Here is a 19,563-nt window from a genome sequence, read left to right as displayed (position 1 = left end):
ATGAGAATTAAGTTTTGCTGCTGCACAGTATTCAAAATGGAGAGATCGCATTGAATAATCCTAGATTTTGTATCCAGCTACACATGATCAGCTGCTGTTTCAAACGAATTGTAGTAGCATGCCGATTGTCCAGTCATGTAACGTGAACGCTGGAACGGAATGTTTTTTTTAAATCCGAGAATCAAACGATTCCATATTCAGTTGATCTAAAAGAAGCGGGAAATCCTGAACCATGTCTAAAGCCGAACTAATGTCAAAGTTCAAATACAAGTCATGCTAATCCGGTAAGTATTCTGCTCACTAGTTTTATTAAAAGTTGATAAACCTGTCTGCCATATAGCAATGTGATTCGTTTGCTAAAACTACGTCACCAAAGCACAATAGCATTTTCATCAGCGGTGTGCTGGGTTTGGCGAAAGCTGATAAGACATGGTAATGCTTACCTGTTGGACGGATATACCACTTGATTGAGCCTCATCTGATTGAGTAGCGTAATGATTGGAAGGTGTTCACATCTAAAGCAGTGATTGGCATAGAATCAATCGTATGTAGTTACTCAAGTCCCAAGCGATGGTAGAACCAAGCGCTTTGTGCAGAGTGGATTGGCCAGAATATAGTTTGATTTTTTTGGTGGGCTGTCCTTCGTGAGGTAATGGCGAGTTTTAGCAGGTTTTTGGCCGAGGCTTTGCAACGAGCGGTGGACATTCGCTGCTTCGTGCGAGACTTCGTCGGCCGCGAGAGCGGACGGGAAGAAGAAGCTCCTCTCTTGAGACGTCGCCAGCGCCCCGTTTTACGAGTAAATTCAGTTTGGAATCGCAGCCAATCCGTCGCGTACGACACAAGCCCTGTTGAGTCTGTGGTGACTATGCCGCCGATGCATCGTGAAGTTGATGACAGTGACGAGATGTGGGGTTTGAAAGAATCGGCGTTGCTTAGCACGCGGCGTCTGCTGCAAAGTATTATCGACCGCGATTACGAGGCGTATAAGACCTTGCTGTCGCCTGAATGCGTTGACGTTGGGTTTCCAGCAACGACGCGAGTCGTACAAGGGATTTTAAACCACAGGACCCACTTCTACACGCAAACAATAAGGGAAGGCGACCTGGCCATGAATATTGCCGTCAGATATCCGAGCACTTGTATCCTAGACGAAGATAGAGTTTCGATTCGTTTCGACCGGGTTACTCGCATCTTGAAAAGAAACGAAGACGTCGTCCGCCATATCTGCGAGGAGGAACTGATTTGGAAACGGCAGAACGACTTGTGGCTCTTAAAGCGGCGTCAGGTTTTAGATGGGTAGTTTGATCAAACTTATTCGGACATTCGGGCTGCCCGTCTGCCAAACTGACCTGTGTCGACGTTGATCGAGAGTTTGTGAGTTCGCTTCCTTCAATTTCTGAGGAAATATTTTATTTCAATTCGATGAATTTTATAGAACTATAGTCGTCGCTTTAATATCTATGGTATGTTTGATCGCATCAGTAGCTATTACGGTTTTTAATCGACTTGACGCATTCTGTTACGAAAATATACATTGTACAGTAATGAACGATTAAATATCTGGTCAGTCGTCTTGTGCTCGTTTCAGTTAGTTATTCTTCGGAGTGCGAGTCAAACTATCCCTACTGCAGTTCTTAGCCATGTTCCGAAAACACTACTTCAACGGTGGCTAATCTCTCTGCAAGCAACATGCGACCCCATCGGTGGAAATTTGTGCGGCGAACACCAGTTTCTGCTTAATTTAGCTTGGTCTGTGATGTTTGATCTATAACCTCAACTGGACTACGAGAATGCCACAAATAACGCTAATATCACTACAACGTGGGTATATGCTGTCTTTGTGAGTTATATATAGTCTCGTCATGACTGTTAGCCCTGGTACGCATATAATTCACCGCAGTGTGACTTTCGACAGAAGAAAATAGATCTTCAATAGGGCACTATGTAAAACTATTCCTTGACTTGCATAGCCTGAGCACAATGTCAATAAATCACGCTAGCGATCAGTAATCCGAACTTCGATTCTGCCAAAGCAGAGCAAGCGGCACATGATGCGATGAATCAACGGTCGATGTGTGAACTGTGACTACAAATCTCAAATCCACCGATATTCGTAATTGAACTCGTGCAATCGTGATAAAGCAGCCATCGAATGTTTTGTGGCTGAACATGACTATATATCTCAAGTTGTGACGAATATAAACTGATAAGGGCTGCCGATAACTGTATATCGACAAAATACAATTACCATTCAGCGTTTCAGCGGTTTAGCGTATCAAAAATTATTAAATCAATTTTGGAATATGCGCAGCAGCCCAGGAAAACCACGGCACTATACTTTGCAGGAATACACACTCCAGTTTTCATCAGTTTGTGAACATTAACTGAAGTGCGCTCTGTGCCCCTTTATCCGTTTCATCCATATCCGCGGCATTTATATACAGGCAGGCGAGCGATGAAGCGCTCAATATTCAGCAATAGAAAATAGTAAGTAATGCTTTGGAGGGTTTAGCATAAAAGATGAAACAATCTGACTTAGTGTCGTCATCCGTACGGGTCGAGAGTAGGGCTGGGCACAATGATTCGAGTACTCGAATCTCAATCGAGTATTAATTTTAATGATTCGAGTCGAGTAGTAAAATACGATTTTTTCGAGTACTGAAATTATACTCTCCTCGCCACTGAAAGCTAATTTATCAACGAGAATTATAGTTTCGATACTAATTTTCACTGTTGAAGCCTTGGAGCCTTGATTGGCCGTATCGTAGCACACCAAAGATATAGTATAAAGCTACGAACGTTACTAGAAATAACACATTTCCGAAGTCATGATTATCCCACAACATTGTCACCAAGTGCAATGAAATCGGCATGGTCGAAAAAATACCAAAATATCTTTAATGTGATGGATAACAGGAATTATAGTCTTTGTGGTCGCATAAAAGGTATATATTTGAAATTTGACATATTACATTATGTTGTGACATCATAATGGGTGATACTCGATTACTCGACTCGACTCGAAGCATTTCACGTGATTCAGAATCGAATCACTCAGGTACTCGATTTTGCCCAGCCCTAGTCGAGAGTTGATATAGAGTCCACGAAGCGCGAACGCCGTGAGCGCGGAAACACGCTAGCGTTTTCAAGAGCTGAGATAACACGTCTTAAATGTTGGAGGACGAGTGATCAAGTACAGATTGCTTACGAGGATGGGATCATTAGTTTCCGCCGTTAAGTTAAAAACCTGAGTAATAACTGATACGCAGTCACGTTATGTAAAAATATATTCGTAAACTTGATTGAATCCTGGGCTATGCCGAACGAGATAGGGTAATGGTGATGCGTCCGGCTTCTTGATCGGCAGGTCGTGGGTTCGATACCCTGTCGGGTCCAGACCAAAGATTAGAAAACTGTTATCCACCGATAGCGTGGAAGAGGAAAAACGGGGGTGCAGACTAGGTGACCTACGGTCGTATCGCATCTCCGTCGTCAAAGCATCTCGATGGTACAGGCGAAAACAAATAACCCCTTCTCTGTTTCCCCGTCTCTCTCTCTCTCTCTCTCTCTCTCTCTCTCAGTTGTCGTGGCGCAAAAAGCAGAATGATTTTAAATATTATAATAACTGATACGCAGGGGATAGAGATCACGTTTTGTGTTGCTGCCAATAGAAATAATGTTGAATAACGCTTTTGGTAATCACATTGTTTCGTCATTGACCTGTTTCTAGGATATCCAGGGGTGTACGTTGCGCCTGGTTTTGGATCAGAATTGTCATTCCTTTTTTTCATCCGAGTTTCTGGGTATTTCTCCTTGAAATCTGGATTTATAAGCGTCATGTCCTCCTATTCGCATTTGCTATGCAAAATTAATTATTAGATTATTAAGATCATAATGTCTACTAATACATGCATTTCAGTTCGCCATTGTTGTTGGACTTCACCGCTATATATAGGGATGCCATATGTCCACTTTTCAGTAAGACAAAAATGCCCTTCGAGGACGCCCAAATGTCCTGTTTTTCGCGATCCGTCCTCTATTTTTCTTTAAAGTGGTAGGTGACGATAAAGATACGAATAAAAAATGTCAATTCGCCCTAAATTACACGTTAAAATCGGCTTTTTCTGGAACTTCCGCGGAGTTCGACTAAAATAAGGTCGACAAGAAGTCAGAATTAGGGTACTTACGAGGTGGCGTCACATTTTGTAGAACTGATTATCACTTTTCAAATTCACATCGTGACCTCACCAAGACTTGAATCTGGGCCGTTCCAGTTTAAAAGTAGGCGGATTTTAGCCCTTTACCGTTTATGCCCTTGATCGACACCCCATGACATGCCTAGTTTTTTTATGAGGTTAAATAAATATACAAACTTTCTCTCCAAAAACTCTCCCTCTCTCTCATTTACCAAGGCTGACCCCCAGGAGGGCTTCTAAGAGAGAGAGACGAAAATGACACTGCAGTGCGTAGCCGCTGTTGCCTGGTTTCAAACAAGCCGACCATGGTTGGAAACCGCGCGCTTTGTCAGATATCGAAAAATGGAGAATACATGGAAAATTTACAAATTGGCGTGGACAGTGAGTGGCTATCAAGACTCATGATCAAGACTCAATCTGACCCCGACCGTCCGGTCTGTGGCACAAAACAACGCAGTAGGCTTTCTGTTGTCATATCCAACCATTTACATTACAGACATAGTAAACCAGTTTATGACTCGAATCCGGCCTGAATTCGGACTTGAACTTGTGACCTAGATCTTTAAAATCACTGAAGCATGACCTCAATTAATAAATTCCCCTCCGAAAACTCCCAAGAGAACGCTTCGGTGTTTGAAACGGTGACTATTTGCACGGAATACCGTACAAGTCGACTTCCGGTAGAATTTCAGACAATATTTCCCACTAGGAAAATATCAGGAAATTTTAGGAGATAACCATTTTTTCAGTTTATTTTTTACCTAATTTTTTTTTATTTTGCTAACCAAAATTGTTGCGTAAGGTACCAAATAAATTGGAAAAGTCTCAACTTTTCAAAAAAACGTAGTACCCGATGTTTAGGGCGTGTCAACGTGGAGAAATTGGTCACGGAGACAGGCCATATCATATATGATACCCCCAACTCGTAAGGAATATAGGCCTATTATATGGAAGTATAAAGTATAAGACAGGGGTCGGGAACCTTTTTCGTCCGAAGAGCCATATTGGCCAAATTTTTTCCATTATAACTATCGAAGAGCCATACATGTAAAACAATTGTTACGTCACAATTAAACATTCGTGACGTCATGATAGCACTATTCGCATACTGTACATGGTATTCGTCATGTGCACCTCATGTTCTCTGTAAAAAACCCTACTGTAATCATGCTGGTAACTTTATTCGAGCATGCGAAACTTGAAATACGAGAACGTGGCTTCATCGCGATGCACCTTTTAAATGCGAGAGCCCATGGTCACATGCGTAAGTGGCGCCATAGATGGTCTGCAATGTTGATCAATTTAGTACAAAAATAAATGTTTGGAAAAGAGCCATAACTTATACCCAAAAGAGCCATATATGACTCGCGAGCTATAGGTTCGCGACCAATGGTATATAAGGTGACCAGCTCCCTTCATGACCTGATGGTCGTATCGCTACGCTGGCCACAATTTCACCACAATACTTTCTTGCATTTAAAAACAAACTTCTGTCTGTCTGTCTGTCGTTGGTATATATTCAATGTGAAGCAGAAACGTACGGCGTTTTATAACGAGTATCTGATGACATGTGTGGAGGCGGTGCAAGTGCATGCATAGAAAACTCAGTATTTAATACCTTTCATCATTGAACGCAGCACAAAGAAATTGAGACGATCACGATAGCAATACAGATGCTACGATACAAAGTGGTTCGCACTTAATGGCAGTCGTTAAAATTAGTATATTTTACAAGTGCAGCGGCAAATGAACAAATATATTCATAAGAATAGCCAGTTCGGGAGGGGCGAGATTTTTCAACAACTAACCTGACGTCAAAGATCCCATTGCCACGAAGTGAGTACAGATGACTTCGCAATGAACAGACGGAAAATTTGGTGGGCTAGAAGGACATTTCTCTCCCGGCTACGCGCCAGATTATATAATCCATCGGAATTATATTTAATAAATTCGCAATAAACTTCTGCCTAGTGCTATGGTGTTGCATGTTGTTATTTGAGGTATTAATTAGTTATTGATCAGTTACGAATCCCCAACGGTTACGTATATTCGCGGATTCGACATCCTTCGTCCAATCACTGAATCATCGCCAGTATAACAGTCAGCAGTATAACGTGCTGTGGAAATATCGTGGTAGCTGCTGAGGTGGTTGCTGCCACTAAAAATGTGAAAATAAAATTCATTAATTTCGATTATATACACTACGATGTAATTGCGCTGATTGCGGCCATGACACTGGATATTCTTCGCTGTTATTGTTCTGGGGACAAGTCCATACAATATCACACGATTACTGATTTTCTATATACTGAATATAGACGCTATACAATACGTCTGCATATGTTTACAGATCGTGGTTTCAATATTTTTGGGCCTATAAGTAAGGACTACAATTAACATGCCTCAGGTTGTAAAAAAGGCTTACCGGTATTGTTATTTGTCGATTGGGGTACTTCACCGGCAGGTGATGTCATACTTTCATCAGTAACGGTTACTGCTGTAATCCAGACAATAATAAATTAGCCATCTTTGTTTATAAAACAACTAACATCGTGTATTCATGATACTCAGTGATAACATATATTCCGAGAAATCCTTGAAATCTGAACAAACCTATCAAAAAATTTCTACATCATATCCATACCATGCAAAATACATCATTTTATATCCCAAAGCAATAATGTATTTCATGAGAAGAGTGTTTTCTCATCGAAGAAGCGGTGCGTCCCGTCACATTTTGTTATAATCGCGTCGATGAAATGAGCCCGTGTCAAAATAAGACTATGTTACCTCATGATATTATAAATATAACGCATATTCCCATCACTAACTGAAGTCTCCTCATATCTCTAATATGGCATAGGCTACTGTTCTCATTCTTAGTTCAATGTATATTGCTAATTTTTCCCCCAGTACAAACTTGAATTTATATATAGCTAATGACATCTCACCGGGACGTAACGTTGCAGTCGCCGTAGAGACCGAGGTTGTTGACAACATATTGGTAGCGGAATGCGTAGTCGAATTCGTGGCGGTAGAATCGCTCACAGTGTGCTTTGGCAGCGTCATGTTCATAGCTAAATAAATTGAAGATCAGAAGGAGAAGCTTTTTAGGAGAATCTTTCCACAACCAAAGTTGAATTATTATATAGCTTTGCAATCCAGTGTCTTTTGACTTTTGACAATTCTTTGCCACTAGCAGCACAGTGTGATATCCACTACACTCCCACATATGCCGACGTTGTTTGTATTGGTTGAAAATACTAAACGTTATGGAAGATTCTTAACCGGTCAACGAATCCGGGAATACTACAGCTAAACCCCCTGAAAGTATTCTCTGTGCCTGTACGCACGGCAAAAATAATAATAATCGATAGCACCGAATAAGCTCGGGCTCTGTAAGTATACATGGGCGGTATAGAGGTGTATCCCACCTGATCTCCGCAGTAGCGTGGTCCAAATCAGGCCTTCGGCCCCTTCTAGTTATAGAATTTACTTTGATACTCATCCCATTGGGTGAACTGAACCTACGGCTCAATCATCATGTATATATATCATATAGGTGTGCAGTGGATTAAGTTTATGTTCATCGCATTCTTGCCATTTCTTTGGGTGGTACGCGAGAACAGAAGTCACTATACCCTGGTGCATACATATCCCAACAAGAATTTGTGGGTCTTACTCGTATCTGCCCATTGGGATGGGCGTGAAAGCAGTATTTTATATCAGGAAATGCAGAAGTGCCGTTTACCCGATTTGTATCCTATACGTCAGGCTCTTTCGTACACCCTGGGGTGTACCAAAATTATAAAAGGGTGTACCACTCAGATGGGTGTACTGGGGTGTACCAGACCCGCATTGAAATGGACCAATTACTGATTATCACAATAAATAGGCAAGTTTATGCCTCAGAGCACGTTGACCGGTTGTGCAATATAACACAATGTTCATATCAGCTGTACGCAGCTTGTAAATTACATTCCTTTTGTGATGTCATGAGCGAATGTTTATCCTCACCATTGGTTCATCATTCATCGGTAATGGGACGAGTTTGGGAAACACTGTGTTAGGTGGTCGTGGTGGTACGGTAACCCAGAGCCCTGATTATAGTATTTAGCACTGTCCATACGTTGCAGCCTTGTTCATCCAAATTTCAACTCGTCAGAGGTCGAAACCCGCAGGGGTGCGGTCGCATGCAGCCGTTAAACAAAAATTAGGCGGCCCTCTAAACATAATTAAATGGTCGTGTGTTGACGGTCGTCAGAATGCCATTTGAATTAACGAATTGGTTCCTAAATCTTTGAGAGAGTATAATTAAACTTGAAAATCTTACCGCAGAGGAAAATGATGCACCCCATAAAGAAATACCAAGTCAGAATCGTGTGCGTTTCACGAATGAAGATTTTTCTGCTACGTTGGGGCGATTCCAATATATATTTCGACTATGCCTACAATCCCGATGGGACGTCAAAAATAGCAACATGCAACAAAGTCATTAATAAAAACCGGACGAGGCATCATCATTAATTCTGTGCCCAATATTTTTGAAGACACCCCCTATAGGTGTATACATCAGCTCTATTAGTTAGTCTGATCACGTGGGAAAAGAATGGATAAATATTTGACAGTATAATATGAAGAAAAAAAACACTAGTATCGACAAAATTATTTTTCCCGGTAGAAAAGGAATCCAGATAACATTCCCCAGCATTCAAACTCCCAATTTTGGTGCATAGATAAAACCTACGGCACAGTTAAAAACTTTTATACGCAAGGGCTATCCGCGATGCCAAGTTTCCAGTAGCTAATTCATCGTGAGTATATGACGTCGAGATGTTATGGCGGTTGGATGCTATATATCTAATCGAAAAAAGCCGTGAATAGCAAAACGGTTGAACACCCCTGGGATATATAGGCTTACTACGGAATCAACGTGGTGGTCAGGGTGTACGATTTTCGGATAAAAGTTAAAAGGGTTTACCACGACGAAAAAGGTTGAAGAGCACTTCTATACACTGTGGGAGAAATCGATGAAATACACTATTTTCATTCACGGCGTGCCGCCAAAAATCTGGATATTTGTGGACGAGTGTAACGCTATATACTCACTTTCTTCTATCCATTCGGTATAATACGAAACTCTTGTGTAAAAATCGAAAACACCGAATTCCCCGCACGATGGACGGACGATAATTCCGAATTGTATCCAGACGTTGTCACGAAAGCACATGACTGGCCCGCCACGATCAGACTGTTCGACAGAGAGAGAGAGAGAGAGAATTTATACAATATATTCAACTGCTAGGTGACTGCATGAGTTTGAAGTTACCGTGCAGGAGCCGACACCGCCGTTTACGCTGTCTCCGCTGCAGAAGGTTGTATTGGCGTCTCCAAACGGACGCGTAGCAGTGCAAACATCCTCATGCTGTATGGGAACTTGAGCTTGTCTCAAAGATCCAGATTCCACGAACTCAGAAACTGAAATTACAATTTTCATTTGTGCATCGACGTCCGCACGCGAATCATGTGGAAAACTACTGATTATATCATAAACGGTTTGTATGATGAAGTTATCATTAAAAAAGGGTATAAAAGTAGTTGTTGGCCCGCAGGTAAGGCAGTGATATGATATGATTTGTATTGATTGCGTTCGTTGCAATTTGGCGCGTGACTATGAAACCAAACACCCTAATCCCAGGTGAAATCTATAAATTTTGAGCTGCCAATTGAAGTAACAGAATGTCATATGCCAAATCCCGACATCGTACTGTATCTGGGCTAGACTCCTCGGCAGCAATAATAGTCAGCAATTCGAATTCACCCAAGTCATGGGTAGGCTGTCGAAATACCAATGGTCCGAATTCTGTTATCCCGAAGCTCTTGCGCATAAAGTTGGATATATGTCCGAATCTAATCTAGAAGCCTAACTCTTACACATCCCTATGCATTAGTAATGTACTCATGTCAAATGTAAAATTGATAATGTACATCAAATCGAAATCTTCAATGAGACGACGACCTGCATACATGCACCATTTCGTACCGCACATACCCTACCAAAGAACCTCATTCTTGGCTGGGCCGTCACGTACGCAGTAAAAGGCTCATTTACAGCAAGATTCAAAGACCGCATTTCCTCTAATTATTGTGAGATGGATGTCGTAGGGCCTACCAACATGCGCAAGAGAATAATAACGATTGTCGACATTTCAATGTGTATAACCACGCACGAAATTCTCGTTGACCGGTCAACAGTTATAGCGAACAATTCCCATTCGCAAATCAATGACAACTTACGTCTGGAGCCCCATCCAAGTGCGACGCAAAATTCACCAGGTTCGGGTTCACTCGTCAAGCCAGGGATGGCAACGCAGGCCGGTTGCACGAAAGAAGAAAACGCCATGTTAGCTGAGAGTTTTAGAAGACCGGCTCCTTCCGGATGCATTATTATTGAACTGAAACGATTGCATTATAAGCTGACGTCAATAGGCGAGATGCTTATAAATATTGTCACTTACTCTGGAGGTCGACTGATAAACTCGACTTTATATTTCGTGCCGTTCGGCGGAAGAAAAGACACGGTGCCGACTGTGACGAGAAGATCTTCCCTGAAAATAGTCGATATTGGTACCGATTCGTAATACGATATCCAAATGCCCGAATCGCTTCCCTTATTATTTGTTTATTGAATTTCAAGGGCGTGATCTTCGTTGGGTAGTTATATCATAAAGTAGTTGTATCATCACTTTTATGATTGATTTTACAAAATACAGATCAATAGTTTTAGAAAGTACTTACTCATGTATAGGCCCCACTTGCAACATACCTTTCAATTTCTACTTCCGCTTGAAGTACTTTTGACATACCTTAGAAATGGCTACTACTTCGAATTGAGTATCAATGCTGAATACTTTGTCTTTGGCTTTGACTTGGTGTCGACTTCTTCTATTTACACACACATACACATACTTACGCAAATTGTGAATCCACGCAAGTGGCGCTCGTGAGAACCCATCGGTCGTTGACGATGGTACCGGCGCACAAGAAGTCTCCAAGAGCAGTAGTTTCTATTTGCGCAACGAACGGCCACGAGCCGTTTTTCGCCAAGTGTCCGCCGACGATTCTGGCGTGCTATAAATTCGAGACTGAATGAAGCCAAATTCACGAGTCGATTCGATCGAAAACGTACCCACAAAAATTCAGGAGCGATGTCTTGTTTTCCGCACTCTCCGTCGTCGGTCGCTGAAATGTGCAATGAATAAGGTGTGAGCATGTTACGGTAGCATGAGTGCGGGCTACCCACTGCATTCTTTTTCGTCGCTCCCATCGGCGCAGTCTGACTTTCCGTCGCATTGTAGGGAGCCGTCGAGGCAAGATTCACCGCTCCAGCAGCGGAATTGATCAGGCGAGCAGTCCTCTGAAATCGGGCGGAATCAGTGTGTTCTCGCAGTAAAATCGCACAACGAAATTTACAGAAACACAGTTTAAAGAAATGGATCAGTCTGCGTCTATTTGAGATGGGTAAACTCTGATGATTTTGTAGACCACACAATTCAACATTAGTGGTATTACAAGCCGAGGGGTCAGTGACGAAATACCTCTACATCGCGACGTACTAAAGTAGGTTTTTGCTTCATAGCACTTCTTAGTCAAGTGGTTATGATTTTAAATTATACGTCTACTACTTATCAGATTCCAGTTTATTAACCAAACCCAGTCCTATAATATTTACTTTTTTTCTAACTTGAACATCCCTGCTTTCTACTTGTACTAGAATAGATATTTAACACGTTTCTACTACCTTTGCTTGAGTACCAATGATTAATACTTTGACCACATCTGAGTATAAGTCAGATTACTTACATTAGGCGCTCTCCAGCTTATTTGCGAATGAATTAGTTTAATGGTAGATTTTTATACTAGTATGGTTTTCGTGAGGTGGCTGGAGCAGTCAGTGACGATACACAAGTCGATGTAATTGCAAAAATCTGTACTTAATTACATGTAGAAGTATGGACTTTCAAAATTATCAAAACTACTTGAAGTATGGATTGGGAGTAGAGGAAAAAGATTTTAATTACTCAAGGAAATGGTGTCAAGGAGTAGGTAGAAACGAGGAGGTACACGTCATCATACTATCACTGATCAGAACAATCAAAATTGTAATATGTAGTATTGAATGGTATTCTATTACCGATGGTATGTATAATTTAACTATCTTTTATAGAGTCGTGTAACTTTGCGATCAATGTGTAATTACTTTCGATAAAACACGTAGTACGAGCCTACGGACGACTTGCACCCGATATGGTAAACGTATACGATAGGGAATGTTTGCAACCGCTCGACAGTTATACCACGGAAAGCAATGTCATTTGTACGGAAGGGATGTTCTGATGATGATGACCGTCATCCGTAAAAATACTGCATAACGATCTAGTCCTGGTCCAATATATTTTTGGTCCGTTTGAGATGGGGGTCGGAGGCCTTTTTCATCAAGGAGCACTATAGTTAGTTACCCTATATTTTCAATTCTCAATATCAATCCGCGGCGGCGTCACAATTAAAGATTCGTGACGTCATGGCTAAAAAGGCTCAAAAAACAACAATATAAACATGTTTCAAACAAGGGCCATGTTTTAAACATGTCTGTTTCATACTGATTTTTGTTTTATATACAACCCTAGCTTTGTATAAATAGGCTGCCTACAATCCAAAGCTGACCCTCTTGCATCTACTTATAAGTGAGAGTCACGAACTCACCTACAATATTCCAGTTGATTTTGAACCCCTGACCACCCGGAGAGCCGCCCGAGTGAAACGTGATTAGAGCTTCATTTGAGCTGGACTCAAACCCTCTGATGCTCTCCTCGCTCCCACACAGTAACGTGTCGTAAACCTTTATTAAGTTTAAATGGAAATCAATCTTGAGGTGATTTTCAGGTCCTAATTCCCTTGTGTAAGCTTGAAAAAAAACTCTAATTCTACGCTGCATGCTATCCTTCGAACTAGAGGTAAGCTGCGAATGTGAGCTGCATGTTCTCTCTCGGTGTGTGAGCCTCAGATATGTAAAGGTTTGCTTTTGCTCTACACGGTGAATCTTTTTCATAAATGTCCATTTCAATTAGTCACGTTATTTTAACATGTTTAGTTGAAATGCATGGCGCTGACAGCAAACAAAAAGAAACGTTGCACTAAACGAGAATGGGCATTGCCAATTTTATAAAACTTAATTGGTTTGTTAAAAAAATATTCCCAAAATATTCAGCTTTGCGTTTGTAAATAATTAGTGACTCTCTGCTGTGAACCTGACCCGCAATCACACAACTTCAAAAACGAAAAGACATTGGGCTTATTCAATGAATCATTTTTTACATCAAGGACATTGGTATAAAGAATGCATCGTTTTCTAATGTAACATATCTAGCAGATGTCCGGGCTCTATCATGCCTTATTATGATCGTTATTGTATCGTAAACCAAATCCGTCCTATCAAGGAGGCCACGGTTTTGTATAGCAACAATATGACGCCTAACGAATTCATTGTCCATTCTAGCCTAGACCGTTGAGGCGTATGCGTATATTCCCTTGCAAGTCCTTGTTGAAAAATTGTTGACAAAGCCAGGGGAGATATTGATTTCAAGGAATTAATATAACATCTGACTGTTCAAATTGATATAATTGACGATGCTTAATAAGTCGGCGTGTACTTCAGCATAGTGGCATAATATGGCCCTAGTCGTCACTAGGTATCGCGTACATTAATATATTACTTTACGGAAAAGTAGTGTTGAAATGAGCAATATGACGTCACAAGAAGTTCGTGTTTACGTCCGCATTCACATAGAACCTTTTAAAAAGTTCGCGTTCACGCGACCCAAAACCATTCAGGGGTGCAAACCCCGTAAATAAAAGGAAAATTCAAAAGTCAACAATTTGGATTACCAAAGCGGAACCAATAGTTTCGTCCTAGGCCCAGGTCATAGTCTAGTTGTTTATAGCTGAGGCAAATATTCGATGCCAAATTATCAAGCATGTAGGCCCACTGCCTGTGCACAGAGAATGCAGAACTATGGTCTATATATAGGCCTACTGGAACATCATAATTTGTACCTGTCTTGCTGATGTCGAGTTGCCATCGTAAATGCTCACAAAATCGTCCACATCGTAATTACAATCTTTCAAGTCAAAGAACTCGAATCGTATTTCAATCACCTGTAAGTCCGCGATAGAATTTTACAACATACCACTGCATACGATCTTGAATAAAATCGATTGCGATATCGCAGCTGTCAATAACCGCTTACACAGCAAACGCAGTCGGTGTGGGATATAAAATGAATAGGATTTGAGAAGTAGAACTTCAATATTGCAGCAACCAATACGTTGATATTGCCACATTTATTCCACTCGAAGTTTTCCAACTTACTCTCATCAGGGGCGAACGTCAGTAGTGTAAATGCGGTTAATCAAATTCGAAATATAGAAATAATTTTGTCGTCGCGACTCTGTGTAATTGTCATTATTACGTCACAACAACAAAATTCTTTTTTATATTTCGAATTTGATTAACCGTATACTGATTACTGACGTTCGCCCCTGATCAGAGTCAGTCGAAACGCTTCGAGTGGAATAAATTTGGGCAATATGAATGTATTGTTTGCTGCGATTTAAAATGAGTTACAGATTGCCCAGCCGCAAAGGTGCACGGGGCCTACGGAAACTTATCGAAGGCCACGGGTGTACTCATGGGTTAGGATGGTTGCAATTAATTGCATTTCAATGATATTGGACTCTCTTTCGATTACAGCACAATTATTTGTAATGGATGTTCATCCGCACCACGACAAAATTTTGACCACCTAATATGGTCTACACTTACTGTGTTCGGTTTTCCGCGTATGAGCCAACTGCATTGAGTCGAGTCTAAATATCGTCCAGCGAATATTGGCGGCACAATCACACCTTCTTCTGTGTCTTCGATTATATCGAGCTCAGAACATACTTCATTTCATGAAATAAAGACAATTAGAAGAGAACCAGCGTTACTGTAAAAAGGATCTGAGAGGTATATCGCAGCATACTCACTTTGGACGTCATTGATCACTGTAGATATAATAAATAATCAGAATATTATATTAATATATAGGCGCATATCATAGGCTCAGACACTGCTGCTGCGCGTACTATTTTAACACATGTGGTCAGCATCTATGCCTCTCAATGCTGAGCACGCAACATTTCATAAATATAACAATAAAAATATAAAACTATACATACATGGAATGGGAGTGGAAAATTTGGCACCATACGTGAGCGTGTATGCTGTATCTTGGTGTCAAAAGTAAACCAAATAATATTTAGGGTCGATCCGCCATTTACCGAGAGAATGGCCTGTTGAGTGGTAGCTGTTCGACACGCAGCGTTCATGTTATTTTGACGCCATAAACACTCTACCAATATGATGTGGATACGGTTATATGAACCGACTGCATGCAGTATAGACTATAACGCTTCCATGACTTTTATCTGTTGTTTATTTTTATGTCCATTGGTTAACTGTCATAAGTTCGTTAGTATTGATCTTGCCATATTTACTCATATATAACTCCGCTGGGTGGCGACTGATTCTAAGACCTACCGGTCCCCCGTCGTCTCCCAATCTATACCAATTTACATGTGTTTGTTGGTGAGATGAATAAAAGCATACTGACTGACTGACTGACTGACGCTCGGTTCACCTTTGTGTTCGGTATTCGTAACGTTATAATTCAGAGGCCCGCATTGGCAAAACGTTTAAAGGTTCTATGAGCCATATGAGATGCAAACTCAAACTGTATTTGGACCACGTGGTGCAAATTGTTTCCTGTGTTCCGAAGATCCTCTGGGCAGCAGTATTGGGCACGAATTAGTGGCAATTGTGCAGTGCATCTTATACGAACCTCTGATTCTGATAAAACTTTACCAACATAAATTGAAATAATATCATGATAGAACATTAGCTGCTCCATTCACATCCTCATGAGTGGCATTTAGAACGACACCAAGCGTAAGAATAATCACTACTACTCAGACAATAGCTTGTAGTGTAGAGACTAGGTGAATAACAGTGGTTGGGAACCTTTTCCGTCCGAAGAGCCATAATGACCGTATATTTATCGTTTTACCTCCGAAAGAGCCATACATGTCAATCATCTACTACGCCAGAATTAAAAAATCGTGACGTCATGGTAGCGCAAATTCGACATCACTACATGGGATTCGTCGTTTGCACCGTATTTTCTCCGTAAAAACTCGTAATAATGATGCTGGTTGCCTCATTTGAATAATGAATATGCCAAACTTGAGCTGCATAATTATTTTGCAAGTAATATATTTTAATTTTATTGCACTGTGAGGCATATGGTATTTTCCGAAGCTTAAGACGAATAACATTTAGATTTACAACAGAACCATAGACAACAATAAAAGTATTGATCTACTTTCAACGCGTGTTTTACAGTTAATGCGTCGTTTGGTGTCGCATGGTATTCCTGGTGGCTTTTTAGTATGGTTGATAATTGTTAAGGTTAAGCTTCATACAAAATTTGAGATTTTCTTCAGTTTTACGAGATCGTAAGTTCGTCCTGATGCTATTCTTAAATGCGAGGACCCATGATGGCATACGTATGTGGAACCAAACTTGGTCACTAAACATTAGTGCAAGTACACATTTGTGATGCGTCAGTGACGTGAGGTCAGGGGTGACAAGTGAGGCAGTGACTCGCTTGTCTACTAGATTTTGAAGATTTTTACTACAAAAATCACGCAAATTTCCTCTTTATTGTTGGAAAATAATGTTCGAAACGAAGGTTAAGCCATTGTGATAGCGCAATACATCGTAAATATCATAGAATGTATGTACTGATATTATTCGAAGGCAATTGTCGCGCTGGTTCCGATTCAATTCTCAAGTATTTGGCGGCAGTATTTGCGCAACACGCCTACATTTTAACAGCGACTATACAAAGCTACGTTATCAATCAAGAACGTGAATAGCTGTGGCGTTGTTTGTAGTTTGAATTTGTAATTGTGAATGTCACTTCCGCCGCGGTTTATTTCCCGCCGGAGATCAGAAAGACAATGTATATTTGATAACTGCATTGAGCTACAGGCGCCGCCACGTCTACTAGTCTCTTTAATCAGTGAATGCATCGTGCAATTCAAGATTTTGTACCGGGCACATCGAATTTGCGAGTGATATTGGTCGCCGGGGCGGCAGCAACTTAAATTTGAGGATTTTGAAAAGGGGGTCCGAGCCCCTAACCCTGAATACGCCACTGTATCAACCTCTCAAAGACATGTTTACACTCCCGCAAAATAATTATACTGCTCAAGCTTAAGATGTATTACCAAGTTGCTGCAATATTGATTATTCAGGCAAAAAAACTAAAAATTTCGCAAAGAGCCATATATTATGCCCAAAAAGCCATATATGGCTTGCGAGCCATAGGTTCCCGACCACTAGTGTATACTGTATATATAGGAATGCAGCAGCGATTTGCGTTTGAATTAACATTACTACGTAACATGATGTCATATATTCATGCTAATGTTCGTGTTCGAAGCGAACTTTATATAAAAATCTTTAATCGTGTTCCTGCGAATCAGAATATGTTCAGAATCTAAGGTTTGTAGTCTGTACCATCTAGAGATTCGTATCGTATCATTGTTATAGTGTCTTTCAACTCTACCATGTAAGAGAATATCTATATATGCGTACCTTCTTCTATCATATCAATATGAAGGGACACTCTTTCATAGAATGAACGGAATCCACATGTCCCAGTAATAAACGATGCGATTCCATATTGCACCCACGTTCCACCATGCTGGCATTGCAGCGGTCCGCCGGAGTCTCCCTGGATATTTCATATTCAGAACCTAATCCTGATGGATAACATATTACCTACGGTATATACTTACAAAACAGGCACCCAAGTCCCGGTCGATGTGACCTAGGCAAATGAGCGTGGTGTCGCCTTTGTCGAAAAATTCGAACCCGGTTTGGCATGCACTGTCGTTCAAGACCCTCACTTGAACTTGCTGCAAAATATCTGGCGTATTCAATTCCCGGGTTGGCCCTGTGGCAATAAGGAACCGCCGTTACTACGCGCCAACCTGTCACCTACGCGGACCAACAGCTTCGTATCTCTCCAACCAGAGGTGGTCAAAGTCGTCAAGAAAGCTACTCAAGTAGAAGTACAAGTAGCAACGAAAAATCTACTCAAGTCCGAGTAGAATTAATTCTTCAATAAGCAACCTAAAACTACTTGAAGTAGAAGTAGAATTGACTGACTTTAAATCTACTCAAGTAAGTAAGTAGTAGTTGTGAAAACAGTCCTAATTCGTTCGCATGGACTGTCAAAAGTATCAAAAGCTGCGAATTGAGCTATGCGGAAGGTGCATAGAGCTTGAATCGTATTGATGCATCCCAGGAGGTATAAATTTTGGACAGAATAAACATTTTTTCGCATCATGGGATTATAGTATTGACATGAAAATGGGATACTAACCCTATATTTACTAGAAGATCCCGTTTTAGAGAATATCATGGCATAGCACCCTACCCGCTATTATAAGGCCCCCTGTTTAGGTGAAGAGCAATACGTAGAAGTTGTATAGGATAGGGTTTTATCACTTTACGCGATTAGTATACGTTAATAACAAATATTGTGGATCGTAAAAGTTATATTTAGTGTAGGTCTATTTTCGGAAAATAGAGGCATTTCTACACTTGCTTTCATGCTTCAAAGTGTATGTTCTGCAGACAAAAGAACTGAAAGTAATCAGAACTCAAAGTATGATACTCACAATTGAAAGGGAAATACATACACCTCTTCTAAAAAGCAGAAAAATATATTTTATGTTTTTTGTCCATAAAGCTTTAAAGGTGATCTGCTAAAAACAGGTATAACGTTAAAAAACGCTGGATTTTTCAGATTAGCAAGACACTTAATGGGCTGCTAGATTACGATATGATAGGTAATTGCTAGATTACGAAACTGTAGTTTCAAACGTTATGGTGGGCCGTATTTATTGTGATTAAATATTTGATATGGGCGACAATGCGTTTTGAGCGGAACCAAGCAATCCGATACCTAAATGATATTCACTGATACTTTCGTGAAAACAGATTCGTCACTCCATAACAGAGGTCTCAAACACACGGCCCGCGGGCCGCATGCGGCCCTCGAGACCATTTTGTGCGGCCCGCGACGGCATTTTGGATTTCGAAGTATTCGTCAATATTTAAGTACCATTTTTTTAATTTGAGAACTAAAAATTCGCTCTAAAACTACTCCATAAGCCAGAAACTACTCCTCAA

At 40.8% G+C, this 19,563-nt stretch overlaps 2 protein-coding genes across 2 annotated transcripts in view; both read right to left on the bottom strand.

Moving 5' to 3' along the window:
- Positions 1–5,700: 5,700 nt before the first annotated feature.
- Positions 5,701–15,296, bottom strand: LOC145449923 (ovochymase-2-like). Its single transcript, XM_080328360.1, has 14 exons — positions 15,285–15,296; positions 15,079–15,207; positions 14,310–14,411; positions 12,960–13,095; positions 11,500–11,613; positions 11,386–11,438; positions 11,170–11,327; positions 10,715–10,804; positions 10,494–10,651; positions 9,526–9,674; positions 9,306–9,447; positions 7,148–7,273; positions 6,622–6,693; positions 5,701–6,354 (listed from the first exon to the last, which is right to left on the bottom strand). The coding sequence occupies exons 1-14, from the start codon at positions 15,294–15,296 to the stop codon at positions 6,272–6,274; spliced, it is 1,524 nt and encodes a 507-aa protein (XP_080184486.1). The 3' UTR covers positions 5,701–6,271.
- Positions 15,297–17,802: 2,506 nt separating this feature from the next.
- LOC145450194 (ovochymase-2-like) overlaps positions 17,803–19,563 on the bottom strand; it is a 35,220-nt gene continuing 33,459 nt past the window's right edge. The window contains exons 27-28 of the mRNA XM_080328701.1: positions 18,162–18,319; positions 17,803–18,097 (exon numbers count right to left, since the gene is read on the bottom strand). Coding sequence (XP_080184827.1) covers positions 17,945–18,097; positions 18,162–18,319 — 311 coding nt within the window. The 3' untranslated portion in view covers positions 17,803–17,944. The remainder of the gene's footprint in view (positions 18,098–18,161; positions 18,320–19,563) is intronic.

This window comes from Botryllus schlosseri, chromosome 11, assembly GCF_051294905.1.
Source record: "Botryllus schlosseri isolate E-star chromosome 11, Bs_hap1, whole genome shotgun sequence".
Classification (NCBI taxonomy): domain Eukaryota; kingdom Metazoa; phylum Chordata; class Ascidiacea; order Stolidobranchia; family Styelidae; genus Botryllus; species Botryllus schlosseri.
The sequence above is the reverse complement of the archived record's forward strand: the minus strand, read 5'-3'. Positions and strand labels throughout refer to the sequence as shown.